A 17,709-nucleotide genomic window follows, 5' to 3' on the forward strand; every position below is an offset into this window, starting at 1 on the left:
ATGAAGATGAAACCAAACAAATGTTGTATTTATATAGTTCACAGGACAAACTAAATAGCTGTTATAACGCGTTATTGTTATTTCCCTTTATTTTCTAATTCATAGGTTTTCCTTACGAATCGGTTTGGGAAATCTGCCGACCTGAGGGAGATAAAAATATTGATTAGACGGTTCACAGGTGTCTTGTTAACTCTCAAGTCCCGGACCTGCAGTGCAGCCTCGGCTTCCTGGAGAGCTGGACGGGCAGCTTCAAGCTTCTCCTCGGCGATGGCCTTGTCCGCTGAGATGCTGTCCACGATCGCCTGGGCCTTGTCCTTCACTTTCTGCACCTCCACCTTCACTCGCTCTGCGGCCTGAGCTTTCACCGTCACCTCCTTCAATACCTGGGTGAGTGTACAAGAAACAGGTCGTCACTCAACACAATCTCAAACCTGTGCTACTCCTTCAATATTTACAAAACCAGCGAGACTTTGTTTGTGGCAAAGCCATCTATTTATTGATTATTTCTGAGGAACATTACGGTGTCTGAAAACCTACCATATCTGCTTTGTCATTAGCAACCTGAAGCTCCTTTTCCTTCTCCTCCAGCTCTTTGCTTAGTGCTGTTACAGACTCCGATGCCTCCTTCAGCTTCTTGAGACCTGTGTTCATCCTAAAAATGAGAAATAGTAAACGCAATCCGGTCAGCCACTTACCTGGGCCTCGCTATCCTACACCTGGGATCATGGCTGTTGGAAGTACACACACACTCAAGATGAACTGCATGACATTCTGACCCAACTATGGATCCACTGGGTAATTGGTCGTGGTGGAAATACTTGGATATTCTTTAACAGGAAAACAGGTTTTATCCTTGGTCAATTTGTAGTGTCTGACCTAAATTCCAAATGTCATGCCATCCCTTTAAAACCTGCCAATACATTTTTAGAGGCTATATTTTAAGGCTGCACGCAGAGATGACAGACTGATGCTTCTGGACTGGCCCATCTGATGATGACAGCTCAATTCATAAGGATACTGATCATCCATCACTTTTGGTTTCATTAGGGAGTTGATAACCAGTGAAAAATTATTATCCTTTTAGGAATTTTAACATTTACACAAAGCAAAAACAATCCTGAATTATTGTGTAACAGTGTATGTTAACATGTAAAAGTTAAAGCACAACAAATATGTAACCTAATTCTGTATGTGTGATTACCTGTTGGCCAGGGTCTTGACTTCAGTCCTCTTCTCCTCATAGATGGTCTTGTAGCCCTGAATGAAGGACAGGTAGGATTTAGGCGTGACGTGGGTGGACCGTCGGTACCTAGAAATAGATTAGAGAACAGTATGTTAATTTGTCGTCATCTTAAGAATGAGAATCATTTGCACAACGGGTTTTACTAAATCAACATTTGGTCAAACCCCTGTAGTCAAATTAAGGCTCGTCAGGCTCTCCGTGTCCCAACAAAACTTACTATCCCCTGTTCCCTAATTTCATGTCTTCTTTTACCATCAACTCTTTGATAGAATAGTGGTAAATACCATTTTTTTTGGGTGTATATTTACATTTCTAACAGTGATTCTGCAATATTCAAAAATGGGTGCAACAACATTTATTTCAACAGTGACTTGCAGCCTCAGTAGAGGCAGAGAGGAGGTTCAACAAAACGCTGTACCTCTGGAAGTAGTCCACACACTTCTCTGCTACGCCGTCCTGGAAAGAACCCATGCACTGGACTACCTCACTTTTAACCTGGGGGGAGCAGTCAATGTCATAGACTGACAGGAAGTGATCCGAAACTGAAGGACAGAGATTGAGAAGGAAGAATAAGAGCAGAATTGAGAGTGGAGATTAGTTTACTAGGCAAATGAAAATATACATACATCAGTTTTTGTTTACACTCTAAAATGCTATTACAAATTGAGATTGTTTTTTCCCCCATTCAGGAATGCAGGGGACATTATGTTTCATCTGTTTTATTCTTCTAACTGGGTAAAGATGAATATGAAATGGAAATTCAGAAACAGGAGGAAATCATCAAAATGAACCTAACAGATTTTACATTTTTGAAAGATTTGAGATGGATACTAGAATACAATCTCATCTCAAATGTAATTACGACCTACATATATATCAGCTAAACTCATTTCTCTATAACTTTAATAATAATCTGAGATTAATGAAAGAGCTTAAAAATAGATAAATGATGGATGAGGAAATAACGGCAGTGAATCTTTGAGTCACATTTTTTAACAAAGCCAATTAAGAAAAATAAAAAATGTTCTGAATTTCACTCATTTGAAAGCACACTATTGAGAAGGGATATTCTATTCATAGGAAACAAATGATTAGCATTAGATAAGCAGATCACATCGATGCAACATGTAAAACCAGTCTGGTGAAATGTACCTGCAATCAGAGCATCTTTTGGCCAGCGGCTGAACCAATCCATGGTGCAACCGGAAATCAATGCAGGAAACTTTAACGCCCGGTTGCGAAACTTCTCCCCAACGGGCGAGAAGCACAGAACAACATGCAGATTGTGTCGGACACGTGACATGAAGTACTGATACAGGTTTTCATTGGTCGGTGGTCGCCGGGGAAACTCCCGCTTCATAACAGGGACGAGTTCACTGAGGATCTCATCAATCTCATCACGAGCGAATAAATTGGACACCTGAGGATAGAAAAAAACACACACACACACACACACACACACTTAAGTCATATGAACATGAAGAGACAATGAGATTGGTCATGTGTGTGCAAGTGCATGCTTGCGCATCTCTATCTGTATAAACTTGCATACTGCTCTATATAAATATTTTATAAGGGCTTTGCCACCTCAAGGATCTCTTGTGGTTTTAGTGACCAAAACCGTTTTATACAGTTATTGATTGTCTGCTGACTCCTAACTGACAAGTCTTTATCGGCCCTGTCCATGAGGGACTGAGTGAGATACATTTAAGGGAAAACCGTGTGCTTGATTTTTTTGTTTTAGTTGTGTGGCTATTAGCTAGCACTTAAACAAACCACACACAATATGTTGTGGCTGCTTTGCTAACATAAACACTGAGGAAGGAAACGATTTGCTCTTTTTTATTGTTTTGGACGGTGATTAGCTATTTGCTAAAGACGCAGTACTGACTGCACCGCCATCACTCAGCGGCTGCCCTGCGGCCAGATACACAGCTATTTATTTTTCCTTTTTATTGGGCATCAAAAAGTAATAAAGATTTGGGCTTGATTAAATACTTCAAATTTCGTTCCTTAGGAATATGATAGAAACAAAACAAAATGATCTTAAATAACAAGCATCTCAGTTCTTTCTGTCTGTGTAAAAATGTCTGTGTCTGTGTGAATCCTTCAAAGCACATCCCCATTCTCTAATATAGGCTCAGAATGGCTTGATTATCAAAATACAGGGATACGCCTGCACACAATTTAAAATGTATTCATATCAGACATTTGTCCAGACCTCTTTATTCTCCCTTTCACCATGGTTACAGTAAACGAGTGAAAAGAAAATCTTAACTATGAAAAAAAACACGCAATCTTTGTCCGAGTGTGACATAGGGGACAGTGGTCCTGCATCCCACACTGCTTTTTGCACCTTTAAATCCCAAGCTACCAAGAGGGAGAGCCAGCAACATGAACACGTTTGAGAGTCTCAGCAGTGGTTTTGTGGCTAATAGCACTGTGTCCCTAACCATCAATTGGCTCTGTCTCACATAAACAACCTCAAGCTAACATCTTGCTCTTCCTTTTATTTTTATCTCATCTCTGTCTCTCTGACGCAGTCAAAAGCAAACTTCTGCAGAACAAACTTTGCTCACAGCTACAAAAGACAACACAAAAAACATTTGCGTGGACACAAACATCACACAGACAAAAACTCTGGTCCCAACTTCTATTTATCTGACTGGTAAAGCAGATGCTGCTGCTTAAAGTGTTCCTTAGGTAGGGAGGAAGAGGAAAGGTATGAAACACATACAATTAGAGAAAAGCATAGAGCAGGAAACAAGGAAATAGAAGAAACCTAGCAGGAAGCAAATCAGGGCGGATAACACAATCAGAGAAGAAAGGAAAAGGATTAGTTGGAACAGGAAGCATAGCACAAAAAAGGGGAGTGTGGAGGTAGGGGTGTGGGCCGAAGAAGGAGAGAAAAGAGGTAAATTATAGAAGAGAAAATGTGCCATTGCTCCCATTAACACACTATAATGCACATGTGTCAAACTCAGGGCCCGTGGTGGAAATGTCTTTGTCCCGCAGGACAATATCTAATTACTATCAGAGCCGGCCCGCCGGTATATTATATTAGTCTGGCTCACTTGAGATCATTAGTGCAGCAGGGTGAAACCTGAGTGAGGAACGATGTGGACTGCTGTGGCCTGGAGAGGCTTTTAAAGCCGAGGGAACCAACGGCCTCCGTGAGCGAGGACCGCAAAGTCTCACTTCCACGGTCTCCTCACACGCCCTGCCTCCAAGCTGCCGCCTGACATACTGCTGTGACAGAGTGAGACAGCGTGAAGGCCAGCTGTAATGCAGGGGATCTGTCGTTCACAGCTCCAATTCATAACATCCAAATCATTGGAAAAATAATTGAAAGTTTGTCGAACTGAAAGGGGAAATGCAATTAACTTTTTCATTTGATTGAATTGGAATAAACTGCAGCGCTCGTGATCCACAAACAGACAACATTGTTTTCTCGTCTCTGGATCAGTGCTTGCGTGATATCCCAGCCATGTGACGTCAGTATCTGATCCATTGCTTTGTGTGTTCACGCTAGACCTTCGTCATGATAATGTGTTTGTGTTGATTAGCAAGACTGCATTAAAAAAAAACATTTGACAGTGCATTCATCTAAACACAATATATTTATTTTATGAATTTTCTTTTTCTGCACTCTCTCTTAATAATTTTCATTCAATCTAGACGTCCATGGTAAATACAAAGATAAGCGAGAATAATACAAATACTAGTCTTGGAATGTATGTGTATAAAGCAGACAATACTATATGCAAACATGTGTTTTTTGTGTTGTTGTTTTTTTGCATTGTGCGTTCCTGACCTCTCCAGATGACAGGACGTTGTTCATGTACTCGAGGAAGGACTCGTCTTTTATTTCGTTGTCGGTAAAGAGGAAGCTGATGCCTTTGCCACTTTGGCCAGCTGTTCTGTACAAACCCTTCAGGTCATCCATCAGGTTGGCAGTGTTGTATGAGCTGGCAAGGAACAGAATGCATTAAATCCACTTATAGATAAAAATTAAGAACACGTGTGCTAAAGTGTAACAATGGGTGTAATTCATCGCTTCATAGTTCATGGGCCGTGAACAGCTGTGTGGCAGATGTACGTGTAAATACACAACCCTTATGTGTGAGCATTACCGTGTGAGAGTGATCTGGAAGATCTTGTATCCAGCTATGAAGGAGGCCAATCTGGTCAGGCTCTGCTTGCCTGAACCCCCCACACCCACCAACAAGGCATTACCCCCCGCTGTCCGGATTATCCTCGACACCTGCGCCACACAAAATCAAAAGACAAAGCAGGTGTGTAATTGAATCAAGGAAAGCGGCATATAATTGAGTGACACCAAAACTTTAAAGATATTTGGGGGCTTTTACATTGTCTGAGCACCTCCGATGGCTTTCAAATGAAAGAGGTTGTCCCTTAATGAGATACAGTTGAAATAGGAGGACATCGTCTGCATGCTTTGGGCTAGCTATGTGACATTATGCATTTTATGCATGCACACATCAATTCAAATTGTAATGCTAAATACTAAAGCCATGACAGTACTTTTTGTCCTCTTCTATAATGTAAAATCTGTTCCTGCTAATATTACCGTTTCGATACATTAGAAAAAAGTTGATGTAGCTAAATGATAAAGACATCTTCAGATTACCTTAACCAGGTGTATCATAGCATCCTGAAAGAAGACCATGTCCATGCCAGTTCCCCGGATGCTCTCGTTGTAATGGCTCAGGAACATGTTCAGGCGCTGCTTTAAACTTCCAAACGATTCCATGGGCTCATACACTTTGGGCAAATCAAGGTCAGAACCTTCTGGCTCCTCCCCTAAGAAGACATTAATCATTACAAGGATCACGATACATAAACAAATGTTGTTGTTTTTTTAAGAGCATTTTTCTATTGGTGGTACCTGTGGCCTCAGGGGCGTCTCGTAGAAAGTCGACAAAGTATCTGTCCAGTCGATATTCCACTATGTCCTTGTGCTCCTCAATGAGTTCCTCCTCTACCAGCTTTGCCAAAGCCTGGTCGAACCACTCTACATCCTCTGGCGTGGTAAACCTGTCGGCTATCACACGACTGCACTCATGCCTCCACAATGCCAGCAGCACCTGGAAATATATTTTTGGGGAATTATCGCTGTCGTTGAAATTTGTCTCGCTTCAATCTGTCAGTAAATAGAAGCTACTGAATTGGCTATCGGTCGAATACAAAAGGTCTTTCAATGATACTCCGAAACTCCCGTTTTCTCTTTGAGGGGTTTAGTTGACAATCGTGATTAGCTAGTAAATACTGTAAACCTGTTTCCCGACCAGTGGAAACTCATCTTTTTTTCCCCCAATATGTAACATTTTGCAAATTAGTTTAACCAATAAAAACTCACCTGAACAGAGTTAACCACCTCTGCGTTGGTATTGAGCATGCCTTGCCAGATCCTCGACAGATCCCTCAGGTTGAAGATGTAGTGGAACTTGGCAGGAGTTGGAAGCATCTTGACCTTGGTCAACTGCCAGAGATGGCGGGTCAGGGACACCAAACGAAGTACGGTGCTTTGAACCTCATCGACAAAACCGCGCTGTGCACAGAAGTGGCCTCCCCCGATCACACCTGTGTAATGGGGTCAACAATGGACTGCTTGAAGGTGGAAAAGTGACCATAGCATATAATTTTATCAAAATCACATCACAGGACACAGTACGTTCTTCATGGGGCTTAACATTGTTAGTCACTTGAGTATTAGTAGTTTTCCAATAACTTTGCTCTGTAGTATCATCCATATCCATTTCTTGCTGCTCACCAAATATCTTGTCAATGGAAGCGTTGGAGGGCAGCGTACAGTTGAAGATGGAGAACTGCCTCTTCAGTCTCTGTGGGATGTCATTGCGGCCTCCGCCCGGATGGATCATAGCTGCTAGAAACTGAACGTCCACAATGTTGGTGAACTCTCCCGGTTTTTCCAGATTAAAGAACCCGTTTTGCTCCATCAGCTGCCTGACAATCTCATTGGTCACCTGAGATAAAAGGCAAAGAGGCAAGAAGTTAATTTGATTACTTCAACGTTTTCTGTTATCATTAGTTTATTTAATTGGATCATAACATTAGATCACTGAAATGTGCAAGATTAAATTGTCTAAAATGTAATCAAAATAAATTACTTGAAATTAAATGATTGTGTCATTTTTTCTTAGACCCATGAACAAATTACTTTAATTGAGGTTGATAATAATTATAAAACTCTAATTTCACTATCTACCTGGTCTCCCCATTCGTTGATGACAGGCATGTTGATGTCATCTATAAAAATTGACATTTTCTTTCCAGCAGGAGGTCCATAAGTGGTCCCCATCCTTTTATCGACATAGCTCTCAACTGTTTTCTAAAAAAGAAACATAGGGAGCAAAGACCAACATCAAAGCACACACAAAGATCACATGTACATAATCAATAACAACAGCTCGATCAATATGCAGTTTAGCTATGTATGTAAAAAGACAGTGGTGCTTGCAGTCAGACAAATACACATACAATTAAATCACATGACTTCACAAAGCCATGACACTCTATAACAAGTTAAGACAGATGTAGAGCAGCCATGTTCAGATGAAGAGCACACTGCCAATTCGGCTTTACCTGGAACAGGAATGGTGTTGTGGCAGAAGAGAAGTTAAGACTCTTCCCCATGTAGGTCTCAGGATCATACTTGGACATGTAACCCTTAATGACGACAGTCTTTGCTGTTCCTTGTTCTCCAATCAGCAAAACAGCCTTAGAAAATGTATTTTTTTTTGTCAGTACAACTTTAGTGCATAAAAAAAATTCAAAATTCACATATTATGGAAGTTCCATAAAATATGATTTTTCAACATGACTAAATTGCAACTTAACAAATGTACCGATACATTAATGACCGACAGTCTACACATTCACCGGTAGAATACTTAGCAAGTCTCACCTTGCCCTGCTTAGCGATGGTCTGAATAAGGAAGTCTGTCCTGACATTGTCCACATTGGGGACCAGGATGGAGCTGTACTCTGGGGTGAATTCGGTTGGATACACGTACTCCTCCACTCTGGTGCGCCAGTGGACCCATTGACCTTGAAGAACAATAAATGGATTTTTAAAATGTACGTAACACTACAACATATGAGAGACAATTCCAAGTTGTCTACAGACTGGAAAAGTATTTTAATATTTTTACATGCAATTTAATTTAACGTATGCTTGCTGCAAAATTACGTGCAACATTGTGCTTGTCAAGCAGCAGCCTGGATTCTTCCAAGCATCTAAACTACAGGTAATAACATCTGTTTATCAATGCACGCATACCATCGGCTGTGACATGGTAGTCAAACATGGTGTCATCAGTGTCAAGAGGGATGTCTGGTAAGTTCAAACAGATACTTTCATTCCCTCTGAGCCAGATCTCCATCTTCCTCCGGTCATCCAGTTCGAGTAGGGCGCCAGTGCTCCACATGAGGGCGAAGACATATAGCCGCTCCAAGTGCTCCCTGGATAACTCCCCACACTGCTCCTGCAGAGTCAAAAAATCAAAAGTGATGGAGAGCACCTAACATTCCCTCTTTTTACCGAGAAAAACATAAGCCTTGAGGTTCGATCCTATAGAGCAAGTAGTAAAACACATAAAACACATCACAAGCTCACAATAAGGTGACTGCTAAGTATCACAGATCCTCAAATTCTAAAATAAAACTTTGGGTTCTTTGTTAACCTAATTATCATGGATCAACAGTACTGCTTTTATAATTATGTTACCTATAGATCACAGAACTACTAAATAAGACTATCCAACAGCATCCAACACTGGACTGTAGTCTGACCTTTGGGGGTATGAGTCCCTGCAGCATGTTGATGCATTGCATGATGACAAAGGCCTCAAGCATGTCCATCTTGAACTCCAGTGACTGCACACAGAATCGGTAGAGCGCAGAGAAGGAGGACGTGAAGAGTTCCCTCAGCACCTCCGCTTCCTGAGGGAAGCGTTTCTTCAACCAGCCCTGAGAATAAAAAACATTTTTATGTTACATTTAAGAAGGAAGACAATTTGTATTTGCTGTTCAAAAAACTATCCCAGTTGATCACGGTCCGTTGTTACATTGAAAACCAGTAATGTCAAGCCTTTTAATACAGAATAATTGACTCTATTGATCTCACATGCCTTTCTAGCCAGTCAAGGCGCCGCAGATGAACATCTAAAATTATTTTGCCAATACATTAGTGTAATAAAGTAATGAGCAATCAATGTCTGTGTGGGGATATAACAAGTATAAAATCAGTCAATTCACCTCCAGTATGGGGCTCCAGTTGAGCACGGAGGAGCTCATGAAAACCATTCCATTGCGTGAGACGGTGGCTGGAGAGGCGTTGTCTATGTTATGTGGCTCAAAAACCACTTTACAGTTAGGTGCCATGGGTATTCGGTCTCCGTTTGCCAGTGTAAGAGTTCTGTTGTCGTCCAAAACAGAGTTTAAGTTCTCAATCCAGATTGCATCCACAGGTCCATCCAAGACTATCCAGATGTGCTCGCCTGAGAGAAAAAAAACTGTTTTTATTAATGATACTCCATGCAGTTCAGTTTGCTCATGTTGCTGCATCCGTTGAATCACGTGATCCGTTTTCCCAAAGCATTTCCTCCCCCTTGTAGAATACTTTACTCATAACTCTATGCTGCTACAAGCAACAAGCTTTACAAGTGAACAGAGAGCAAAAATGTATCCTGCTCAATTGCATGCTTAAAACACGAGAATTTACACTGAATACATCCAATGCACATTGAGATTCCATACAAGGAAACACACATCATGTATATATTCATAACCCTGCACACATACATTTTAATGAACGCTGTAGGATTTAGGCTGAAGAGAAAGATCTAACCGTTGTTGGTGCTTCTTTGAACTATGCATGCAAGGATATCTTTTATGCAAAGTAAGGACATACTGGTTTTCAAAGAAAAGCAAATACCCATCAGCAATCTCTTATCAGAGATCAGCGATTCCACTAGGTTTCCACTTAATCATGATTAAACTTTCTAGTTTATTATTAGGTTTTAGCTGATGAAAATGAAAATACACACTAAACATTTGTTAAAGAAACATCGGTTGGAATTTATTGAGCTCAGCTCCAAGTATGAAACCAATTTTGAGTATGCAACCGGACCTTTTTTCGCTCTCAGCGTTTTCCTCCAAAGTGTAGAAAAGATGCCGTCCGTCCAGTCATTTGTGGCCACATCCAATCGACCAAACATCTGAGGGGCTGTGATGGCTTTTGGGTTCATGCGCATCTCTCTGTGAGGCTGACCACACTCTGAGAAAAGAAAAGAAGTTGACAGAAACATTTATTTCTACACTTAATGCAAACATTTCTAACAGGCCAAATGTATTGATGCAAATAAATATACAAAAAAATGAAACTAGTTTTCTGCAGGTTTAAAGGCTTTTGCTGAATATACATCCCAAAACATTCACATGGTCCTACCAGTCATAGCTTTCATTAATGTAAGTATGCAGGTCGTCTTTCCAGCCCCGCTGGGTCCCAGAGCCATCATGCCATGTCGAACCCTCTGAGTCTCAAACAGCTGGATGACCTTCAGCTTCCAGGGCGGGTGGCTGATCAAACCTGCATCCTCAACCTTAGGGAGCACAATTACAGTGTAAGGTAATGTATTCACCATACTTAGCAACGGTGCCCAAGTAATATGACCCGTCTTTCTCGCTCCTTGTATGTTGCCACTTCATCCTCGTACGACTTCTTAGAAATCTGCGCTCACTAACCTCAACAACCTCGATCCTGCTAAGCGTTTGTACAGAGTTGGTTATCAAGTCAGTAAATCAACCCTGGGTTTCATAATCTGGCTACGGGACGTTTTTTAACCCCGAAGTTACCTCGCTAACCCCAAACCCAGCTAGCTGTAGCTATTTACACGTAAACCCTGCGTTTTATTGTAACTCTCCTGCCTTTGAGTCATGCTTTTGAAGAGGAATTACAAAAAGCAAACATTACTGCAGTGATGATGCACAAACATTCTGTAATTTAAAGATTTTACTTTTGACTGTCTATTTTCTCAGCTGTGTGTATTCCACAGTTACCAAGGTTAGGTCCTTGACAAATTCTAAATGGCACCATTTGTAATCCTTTGGGTGCTGTATCTGGAGGTGTTTAGGAGTGAAATGGAAAATACATCAGTCTCACAGTCCATTAGTCTCCCTCTCTTCTACCATATTTACTTTGTTTCATGTCCTTCTTTTACTCTCTCCCTCTATTCATTCATCACTATATCCTTTTCTATTTCTCTGCCATTTCTATTTACCTTGCAAACAGAGACATAGTCGTTCCTCACTCTCTCCCATACCTGTGAGTCAATAGCTGCCTCCAGCTCGGGGTAGCCTGCTTTGTCCAGTTGGATGCCCGGGAAGAGGTCCTCAATCAAGCTCAGGAAGAGTGGCTCATCTTCATCAATCTAATCCAAACAAACAACATGTTAGCAAAAAATATACATAAAACTCTGAGAATGCTTCATCTCCCATCTGCCTGGCTATTATCTAGATTTAATGAATATAACTAAATGTATTATTTTTAACTGATCAAAAGAAATACAAATATCAGAATGAGCTGTTAAATGCTGTGTGGTGTTCTATTGTAGACTGACCAACTTGGATAAATTCATGTCCCTGAGGACCCTCATGACGATGGTGGACTCTGTGTCGCTGGGGTTGGCTCGCTTGGCGGCTCCCAGGGTTCGCAGCACTGACAGGATGTTCCGTAGGCCAAAATCATAGTGGACCTGGACAACCACAAATATAAAATTACATGCAGTCATTATCCATTCTGTAACACGCATTTTAGGAGGATTTCCATAATCTCCTTATTTAAAATTAAATAATAATGTAATTTGACTGCAAACTAATAATTTCAGATAAAACCTTTCAGATAAAACAATGTGAATTGGGGACTGCAGGCACAACATGGTAAGGCATTACGCTTTAAGTCCTTGTAGTGACTTCCAAATCTTGCAATTGGATCTAAACATAAACTGAGCAGTAATTAAGAAAATACTATGCACAAAAAGGTTGAATTGTTTAATCCTAGTGCGAAGTTGTAACTCTTCACTGAGGAAAATCTTTGTTAAATGGAAATTGTCCCGTTTATTGTTGTATCGCTTTTTTTTGTATGTTGTGATTTGTATGTTGGAACTATATTTGTGTACCTGTATTACAATTAGCAGGAGTTATCTTTTTTTTATTCCATTATAAACCCTGTGATTACTTTAAAGGCTAAGTTACCAAAGTGGCCGATACATTAACCTAAAATACTGTGCAGAAAAGGCAAAGGAGGCGATCGTAGGGGTTAAATGTCATCCAGTGTTACCTGTTTAGAAAGTTGTTCCTCACACAGCTTGTAAAGAGTGAAGAACTTGCGGGCCAGCTCTATGTTGTCTATGAATCCACAACTGGCCAGTTTTACCCTGATGATGATCTGCCGATCAGGAACCATCATAGCCACAGAGCGGAAGTTAATCTTCAGGTTCTCAGGAAGCTCCTGGCGTCCTGCATAACCCGGGTTCTGATTACACAGGAAGGGAAAAAAAGAGGAGGAATTCAAAAGCTGGATAGAAAAAATGTAATCATAATTCTGTGCATAGTAAATTGCATCGAACATTTGGATTTTATATTACACTGCTAACATAATTAAGATGAACACAAAAAAACAACGCAAACACAGCTCAAGAGACACGGCGGGGTTTATATATTTACAGGCGAGCAGTTTTTAAGAATTTGTATAATTTACAACATATACTTGATGCAGTGTTTCATTTATTTACTAGGAGTGTTACTTTTTGCTCCATTTTCTCTATTCTAGTTATTTGCAGAGTTTGTGCATCATCCAACCCCAAAGTCTTGTTAGTTTCCTGCAAATACAGCGACAAAGCCAGGCCAATGAATTAAATCAGAACTTCAAGCTAATGGCACTGGTGTGTCACTGACCATTGTAAGGAAGATGCCAAACTCAGGGCTCATTTCCACGTGGTCTCCATCAGTGAAGACAAAGTTTTTGCGACGTTCCTTCCTGCACGTGAGAACTATCGCAATCTGCTGGGCTGCCACCGACAAAACTGGGAGGTCAATGCGGTTGAACTCGTCGAAGCAGCCCCACGAACCAGACTGAGCCAGACCTGGAAATCACACACATTGAAACGGTATCGTCATTCTGTTGCAAATGAATTCTCTGAAACTCTAAAAGGCCCAAATCTGGGTAATACACCAAATGTCTCTTTTGTGGTTCTCATAAATTATTCTAAAATCCTCGAGGTTTTTGGGACGTGGTAACCTGTTGAGGGCTCTATCCCTATACCTACTTTTGCAGTTTTATTTGCAACAATATTATAGCCATGTGACTCTTACCTTTAAATATTCTTCCCAAGCCTCTGAAGTCCATCTGATCAGAGCAGTTGAAAACCACAACATACTTTCCTAGACAGCGGCCCATGTCTTTTATGGTCTCCGTCTTGCCTATTAACAAAAAAACATCTTTATCACGTACTGAAACTATTTTTATGCCAAACAAAAATAAAATCAATTGAGTGGTTTTCTGAGAGAGTCAAAAGATTTTAAAAAAATATTGTGTATTGTTATGAGTTAGAATGTCAAGATCAGATGATGAACTTTATTGACTGATGGGGAACCCGTGGATGGCGTCTCGCTCGCTCTTCTTTGCTCCAGCTCACAAGCAGGCCGTGCTGTGGCAGTGGGTCGCTGATTCTACAGAGTGGATTAGGCCGATAACGCTGTCCGGGTAGTTCTGTTAACTTTGTTTTCTGTTAGGGAGGTAGGTAAGCTTCCTGTATTTATTGTTATTATATTTTTGAAGCAAGTCAAGTGAGTATATTCATGAGGGTAGGTTTGTTTATTATCTTGGACCAAGATCACCTGACGCATTTTGCTACCTCATTGTCACTGTCAATAAATGTTATGGACTAAATGGCTGCAGCCTTTCTCCCCATCGCGGGAGATCGGCCGTTTTGCTGTATCAGGTTGTCCCAGGCGTAGCAGTATCAGGGCAATAGTCCTTCTAGCATTACTTCTATCCTCGAGCATTATTCATTTCCCACCTCTCAAAATACATTTGGGGTTCCCTTGGTGAGTTAGGCATCACGGCCGGCGTTTGAGAGCCCTGACATAAATAAGTTTATCAACTGCATAATCGTCCTAATTTTTTTAAACTTGTACTTGCAGGTCCTGCAGTTTGCAGTCCTAAGAAGGTTAAAAAAACAAAAAAAACATTTCATGGACACACTGTCCCTTGAGGTAATGCTTTTTTTCCTGTCTTACCTGTCCCTGCAGGACCAGCAGGGGCTCCACCCATACTCATACCAAGAGCCTGGGCTAGGGTGATGTAGCACCTGACCAAACAAACAGGAAAGCAGTTATTAAGGTTAAGAATTTTCTTCCTTACACAGCAGTTGTTTTATTTGCCCTCACATTCTATATCTATACACTAATGCAATATAGTTTTCCACATGTTGGCTGGAGGTTGCGCACAGCTAGAGAATGATGGTGGGGGATTCAGTACGTTGATCAACACTTCACCAGAGCGGATGACTTAGATTCTCCATATGATGTTCACAGAATCAATGCAGCATTAAAGTATTTCAAATGTAAACAACATCTTCTGTGAGTAAGTGAGAGTGTGGTTTAAGTACATAGCTGTGTGTGCATGTGAGCGTGCCCCACTGGATAAGCCACAGCCAACTCATTAGGCAGCTGACCGACAGTCTGTAACCTGAGCCACAGCACCACGTCTACGGTTTCCCCTCACCTAAACGTTGTTAGCTCTGTTAAAACTGCCAGCTAAAAAACAATGATTACGAGTGTGAGCGCGTGTGTGTCTGCGTGTGCATTGTGTTTGTGGATGACCCTCTACCTGTCAGTCAACGGCGTAATGACAAGCCTTTCAGTGCAGCCCAAGAATTCATTCTGGTAGTTAAAGCCCACATCTGTGATGTTGATGATCATCTTGTCCGAGTCCTCATTGAAGTAGAATCGGCACTGCTTCAGCCACTCAAAGTCATTGGGGCTTTTGACATGGAGCCGGCACTGGACGTAGAGGGGGTGGGTTAAGGGAAGAACAGAATCAAAGAGTCAATGGGAGAGAGAAGATCGACAGTGAAGATAATCCATCCATAGGCTCCATTTAGGTGGTGATGCGAGGTTAAAGATAAAAGCAGGAAAAAGAGTGGAAGAGGGGTTGAAGGCCAGGATGTGCGAGTGGGTATGAGGTGACAGGAAGGTTATACTTAAAAGTCTAACAAAGACCAAAGACCGGTAAGGAGAGGATGAAAGAAAAGAGGTGAGAAGTCATAAAATGAAACCAAGTTGAAAGGAAGATAAAGGAGAAAGATGAGTTAATTGGGGAGTAAAGTAACTCTATGTTGTAGTGAAAAGCAGGCAGCTGAATCAAAAGAGATGAAAGGCGTAAGGAGGAAAAATATGATGGGATAGAAGACGAGGAGTCAACAGTTAGATGAGGAAGACAGAAAAAAAGTACTTTTGGGAAGGGAATCTATTTGGATGAACTTGTTTACATGTACTTCAGTCTACTGAGCCATCATTAAAAAAAGTACTACTAAGTGATCAACAAAATACTGACCAGGTCGTCGAATATATCCCTTTGGTGGACGTGGATGGTGATCAGGGTCTCGTACTTGGTCCTTTCCATAGCCCCGAGGTCTTTAGTCGTCATGTCGATCAGTGTGTTGAGCAGATCCAGGAAGACCTGGTTGGTTTTGGCCATAATGCGACGATCGAATCGAGCATTGGTCAGAGCCTCTTCAGAGTCCCTGGTCCATATCATTTGAATACCTAGTAAGCCCACCTAGATCAAAGTAAAACGTGTTTAAAAGGTGACACCTGTCCACATAACATTATGGTTTTTTTTCTCTAGTTTATGTATTGTGTAAATGCACAAGCCCTGACTGACAATCACAGAAATGGTTTGGCCAATGTTTGGAACTTTTAGTGGAGCATTTGATGAATTCATGCGGTGATATACCTGAGCAGGGAAGGAGTTGAGGAAGTCAATGAGCTGGAAGCCAGAGTCCTGGATGGTGACGGCAGCCTGTCGGATCACCAGGTGCAAAGACCTCTGGGATTCCTTCAGCAGAGCATTGAGCCAAACCTCAACGTTCCCCTCTGCTGTGACAGGACGCTCCAGCGCCACAGTCTCCCCTTCACGTGACGATATGGCCAGAATACGGTCGTATATCTAAGAATGATGACATGTTTGATTATCATGCTTCACTTAAGGAAAGAGACAGTATAATACATTGTCTATATTCTCGCTTTCTACCCAATTTGGATTCGTCAATAGCTTCACTTCCTCCCCTCCTGTGTTTTCCGATTACTTTCCTCATCCCAGTGTATTTAAGGCATACGTTTCCTTTGCCTCATTGTCGGTTTGTGGTCTTCTGTGATACCCTGTGTGAGCCTTTGTGTACATGGGGTTCCCTGTGAGATTTGTACCCTGGCCTTTACTTCATTAAATTTTTCTTTTTAATTTAAATGTTGATTCTACTTCCACCAAAAGAAACTCTGACATAACCATTGATCACTCAGGCGATCAATGAAAAATTCACCTTGTCGTGGAATTGGACGCATTTGATGTTGTCAAAGACGTTGAGAAGGTGGGCCTGGATGGTGTGAGAGTCAGAGGCCTGGCCCAGGATCTCCAGCAGGGCAGGGTCAGAGACAAAGAAGAAACGAGGAAACAGCAGGCGCTTCTTCTCCAAATATCTGTGTGACAGCACGTCCGTAACTTAAAACTTATACGTATCATGTTTGAACTACTCGCACTTAAAACCTCCATGTTGTTTTGAGTCATTAGAATTGTAGTCCTTAGTACCCACCCTGTAAGGGACTTCTGGCAAATTTCCAGCTGTTCAAGGAGGTGAGGAAGCAGCTGTCCCATAGTCTCATCACCGACACATGACTGGATTACATTGGGCATCTCATGGGCTCGCATCATGATCTTCACCCATGACTTGTCGATGTTGGAGAAACGCTTTGCTTCCTGCAGTTTGAGTAACATTTTCATCGGAATATTAGTTGTATTGGATTTTTTTCTCATGTTGCAGTGCAAAAAAAAAGCACACCTACAAACAATACTACATATATATCAAATATTAATAATCCAATGGCACTTCATCTACCTTCGGCAGCTGTTTAGCGATGTCTCCACCCACAAACACAGCCTCCAGGTAGATCCAGAGGTTCTGGACGGTCATCCAGTTCTCTATGATATCGGTGGTGTTGGATAGATTCTGAACCCACTTCTGAATCTGGGCTTTAAATGGAGTGTTGTACCTGGTAAAGAGAAGTAGCAATAATGTAAACTTAACGTATAGCCGCTGACAGCTTGTATTATTGCTGTGGAGGCGAATCAGCCTTTTCATTTC

At 41.4% G+C, this 17,709-nt stretch overlaps 1 protein-coding gene across 1 annotated transcript in view; it reads right to left on the minus strand.

Moving 5' to 3' along the window:
• Positions 1 to 17,709, minus strand: part of dnah5 (dynein, axonemal, heavy chain 5) — a 62,571-nt gene that overhangs the window by 23,733 nt on the left and 21,129 nt on the right. The window contains exons 34-64 of the mRNA XM_062565398.1: positions 17,464 to 17,617; positions 17,161 to 17,324; positions 16,891 to 17,047; positions 16,308 to 16,520; positions 15,906 to 16,130; positions 15,180 to 15,352; positions 14,588 to 14,658; positions 13,661 to 13,768; positions 13,244 to 13,431; positions 12,627 to 12,821; positions 11,908 to 12,042; positions 11,611 to 11,718; positions 10,737 to 10,890; positions 10,419 to 10,565; positions 9,545 to 9,786; positions 9,080 to 9,256; positions 8,568 to 8,772; positions 8,193 to 8,335; positions 7,871 to 8,005; positions 7,494 to 7,616; positions 7,038 to 7,251; positions 6,624 to 6,847; positions 6,153 to 6,351; positions 5,895 to 6,067; positions 5,377 to 5,507; positions 5,058 to 5,211; positions 2,396 to 2,663; positions 1,662 to 1,785; positions 1,202 to 1,309; positions 538 to 652; positions 207 to 383 (exon numbers count right to left, since the gene is read on the minus strand). Of these exons, the coding sequence (XP_062421382.1) occupies positions 207 to 383; positions 538 to 652; positions 1,202 to 1,309; positions 1,662 to 1,785; positions 2,396 to 2,663; positions 5,058 to 5,211; positions 5,377 to 5,507; positions 5,895 to 6,067; positions 6,153 to 6,351; positions 6,624 to 6,847; positions 7,038 to 7,251; positions 7,494 to 7,616; positions 7,871 to 8,005; positions 8,193 to 8,335; positions 8,568 to 8,772; positions 9,080 to 9,256; positions 9,545 to 9,786; positions 10,419 to 10,565; positions 10,737 to 10,890; positions 11,611 to 11,718; positions 11,908 to 12,042; positions 12,627 to 12,821; positions 13,244 to 13,431; positions 13,661 to 13,768; positions 14,588 to 14,658; positions 15,180 to 15,352; positions 15,906 to 16,130; positions 16,308 to 16,520; positions 16,891 to 17,047; positions 17,161 to 17,324; positions 17,464 to 17,617 (5,104 nt within the window). The remainder of the gene's footprint in view (positions 1 to 206; positions 384 to 537; positions 653 to 1,201; positions 1,310 to 1,661; positions 1,786 to 2,395; positions 2,664 to 5,057; positions 5,212 to 5,376; positions 5,508 to 5,894; positions 6,068 to 6,152; positions 6,352 to 6,623; positions 6,848 to 7,037; positions 7,252 to 7,493; positions 7,617 to 7,870; positions 8,006 to 8,192; positions 8,336 to 8,567; positions 8,773 to 9,079; positions 9,257 to 9,544; positions 9,787 to 10,418; positions 10,566 to 10,736; positions 10,891 to 11,610; positions 11,719 to 11,907; positions 12,043 to 12,626; positions 12,822 to 13,243; positions 13,432 to 13,660; positions 13,769 to 14,587; positions 14,659 to 15,179; positions 15,353 to 15,905; positions 16,131 to 16,307; positions 16,521 to 16,890; positions 17,048 to 17,160; positions 17,325 to 17,463; positions 17,618 to 17,709) is intronic.

The sequence above is a fragment of the Pungitius pungitius genome, chromosome 11 (genome assembly GCF_949316345.1).
Source record: "Pungitius pungitius chromosome 11, fPunPun2.1, whole genome shotgun sequence".
Lineage (NCBI taxonomy): Eukaryota > Metazoa > Chordata > Actinopteri > Perciformes > Gasterosteidae > Pungitius > Pungitius pungitius.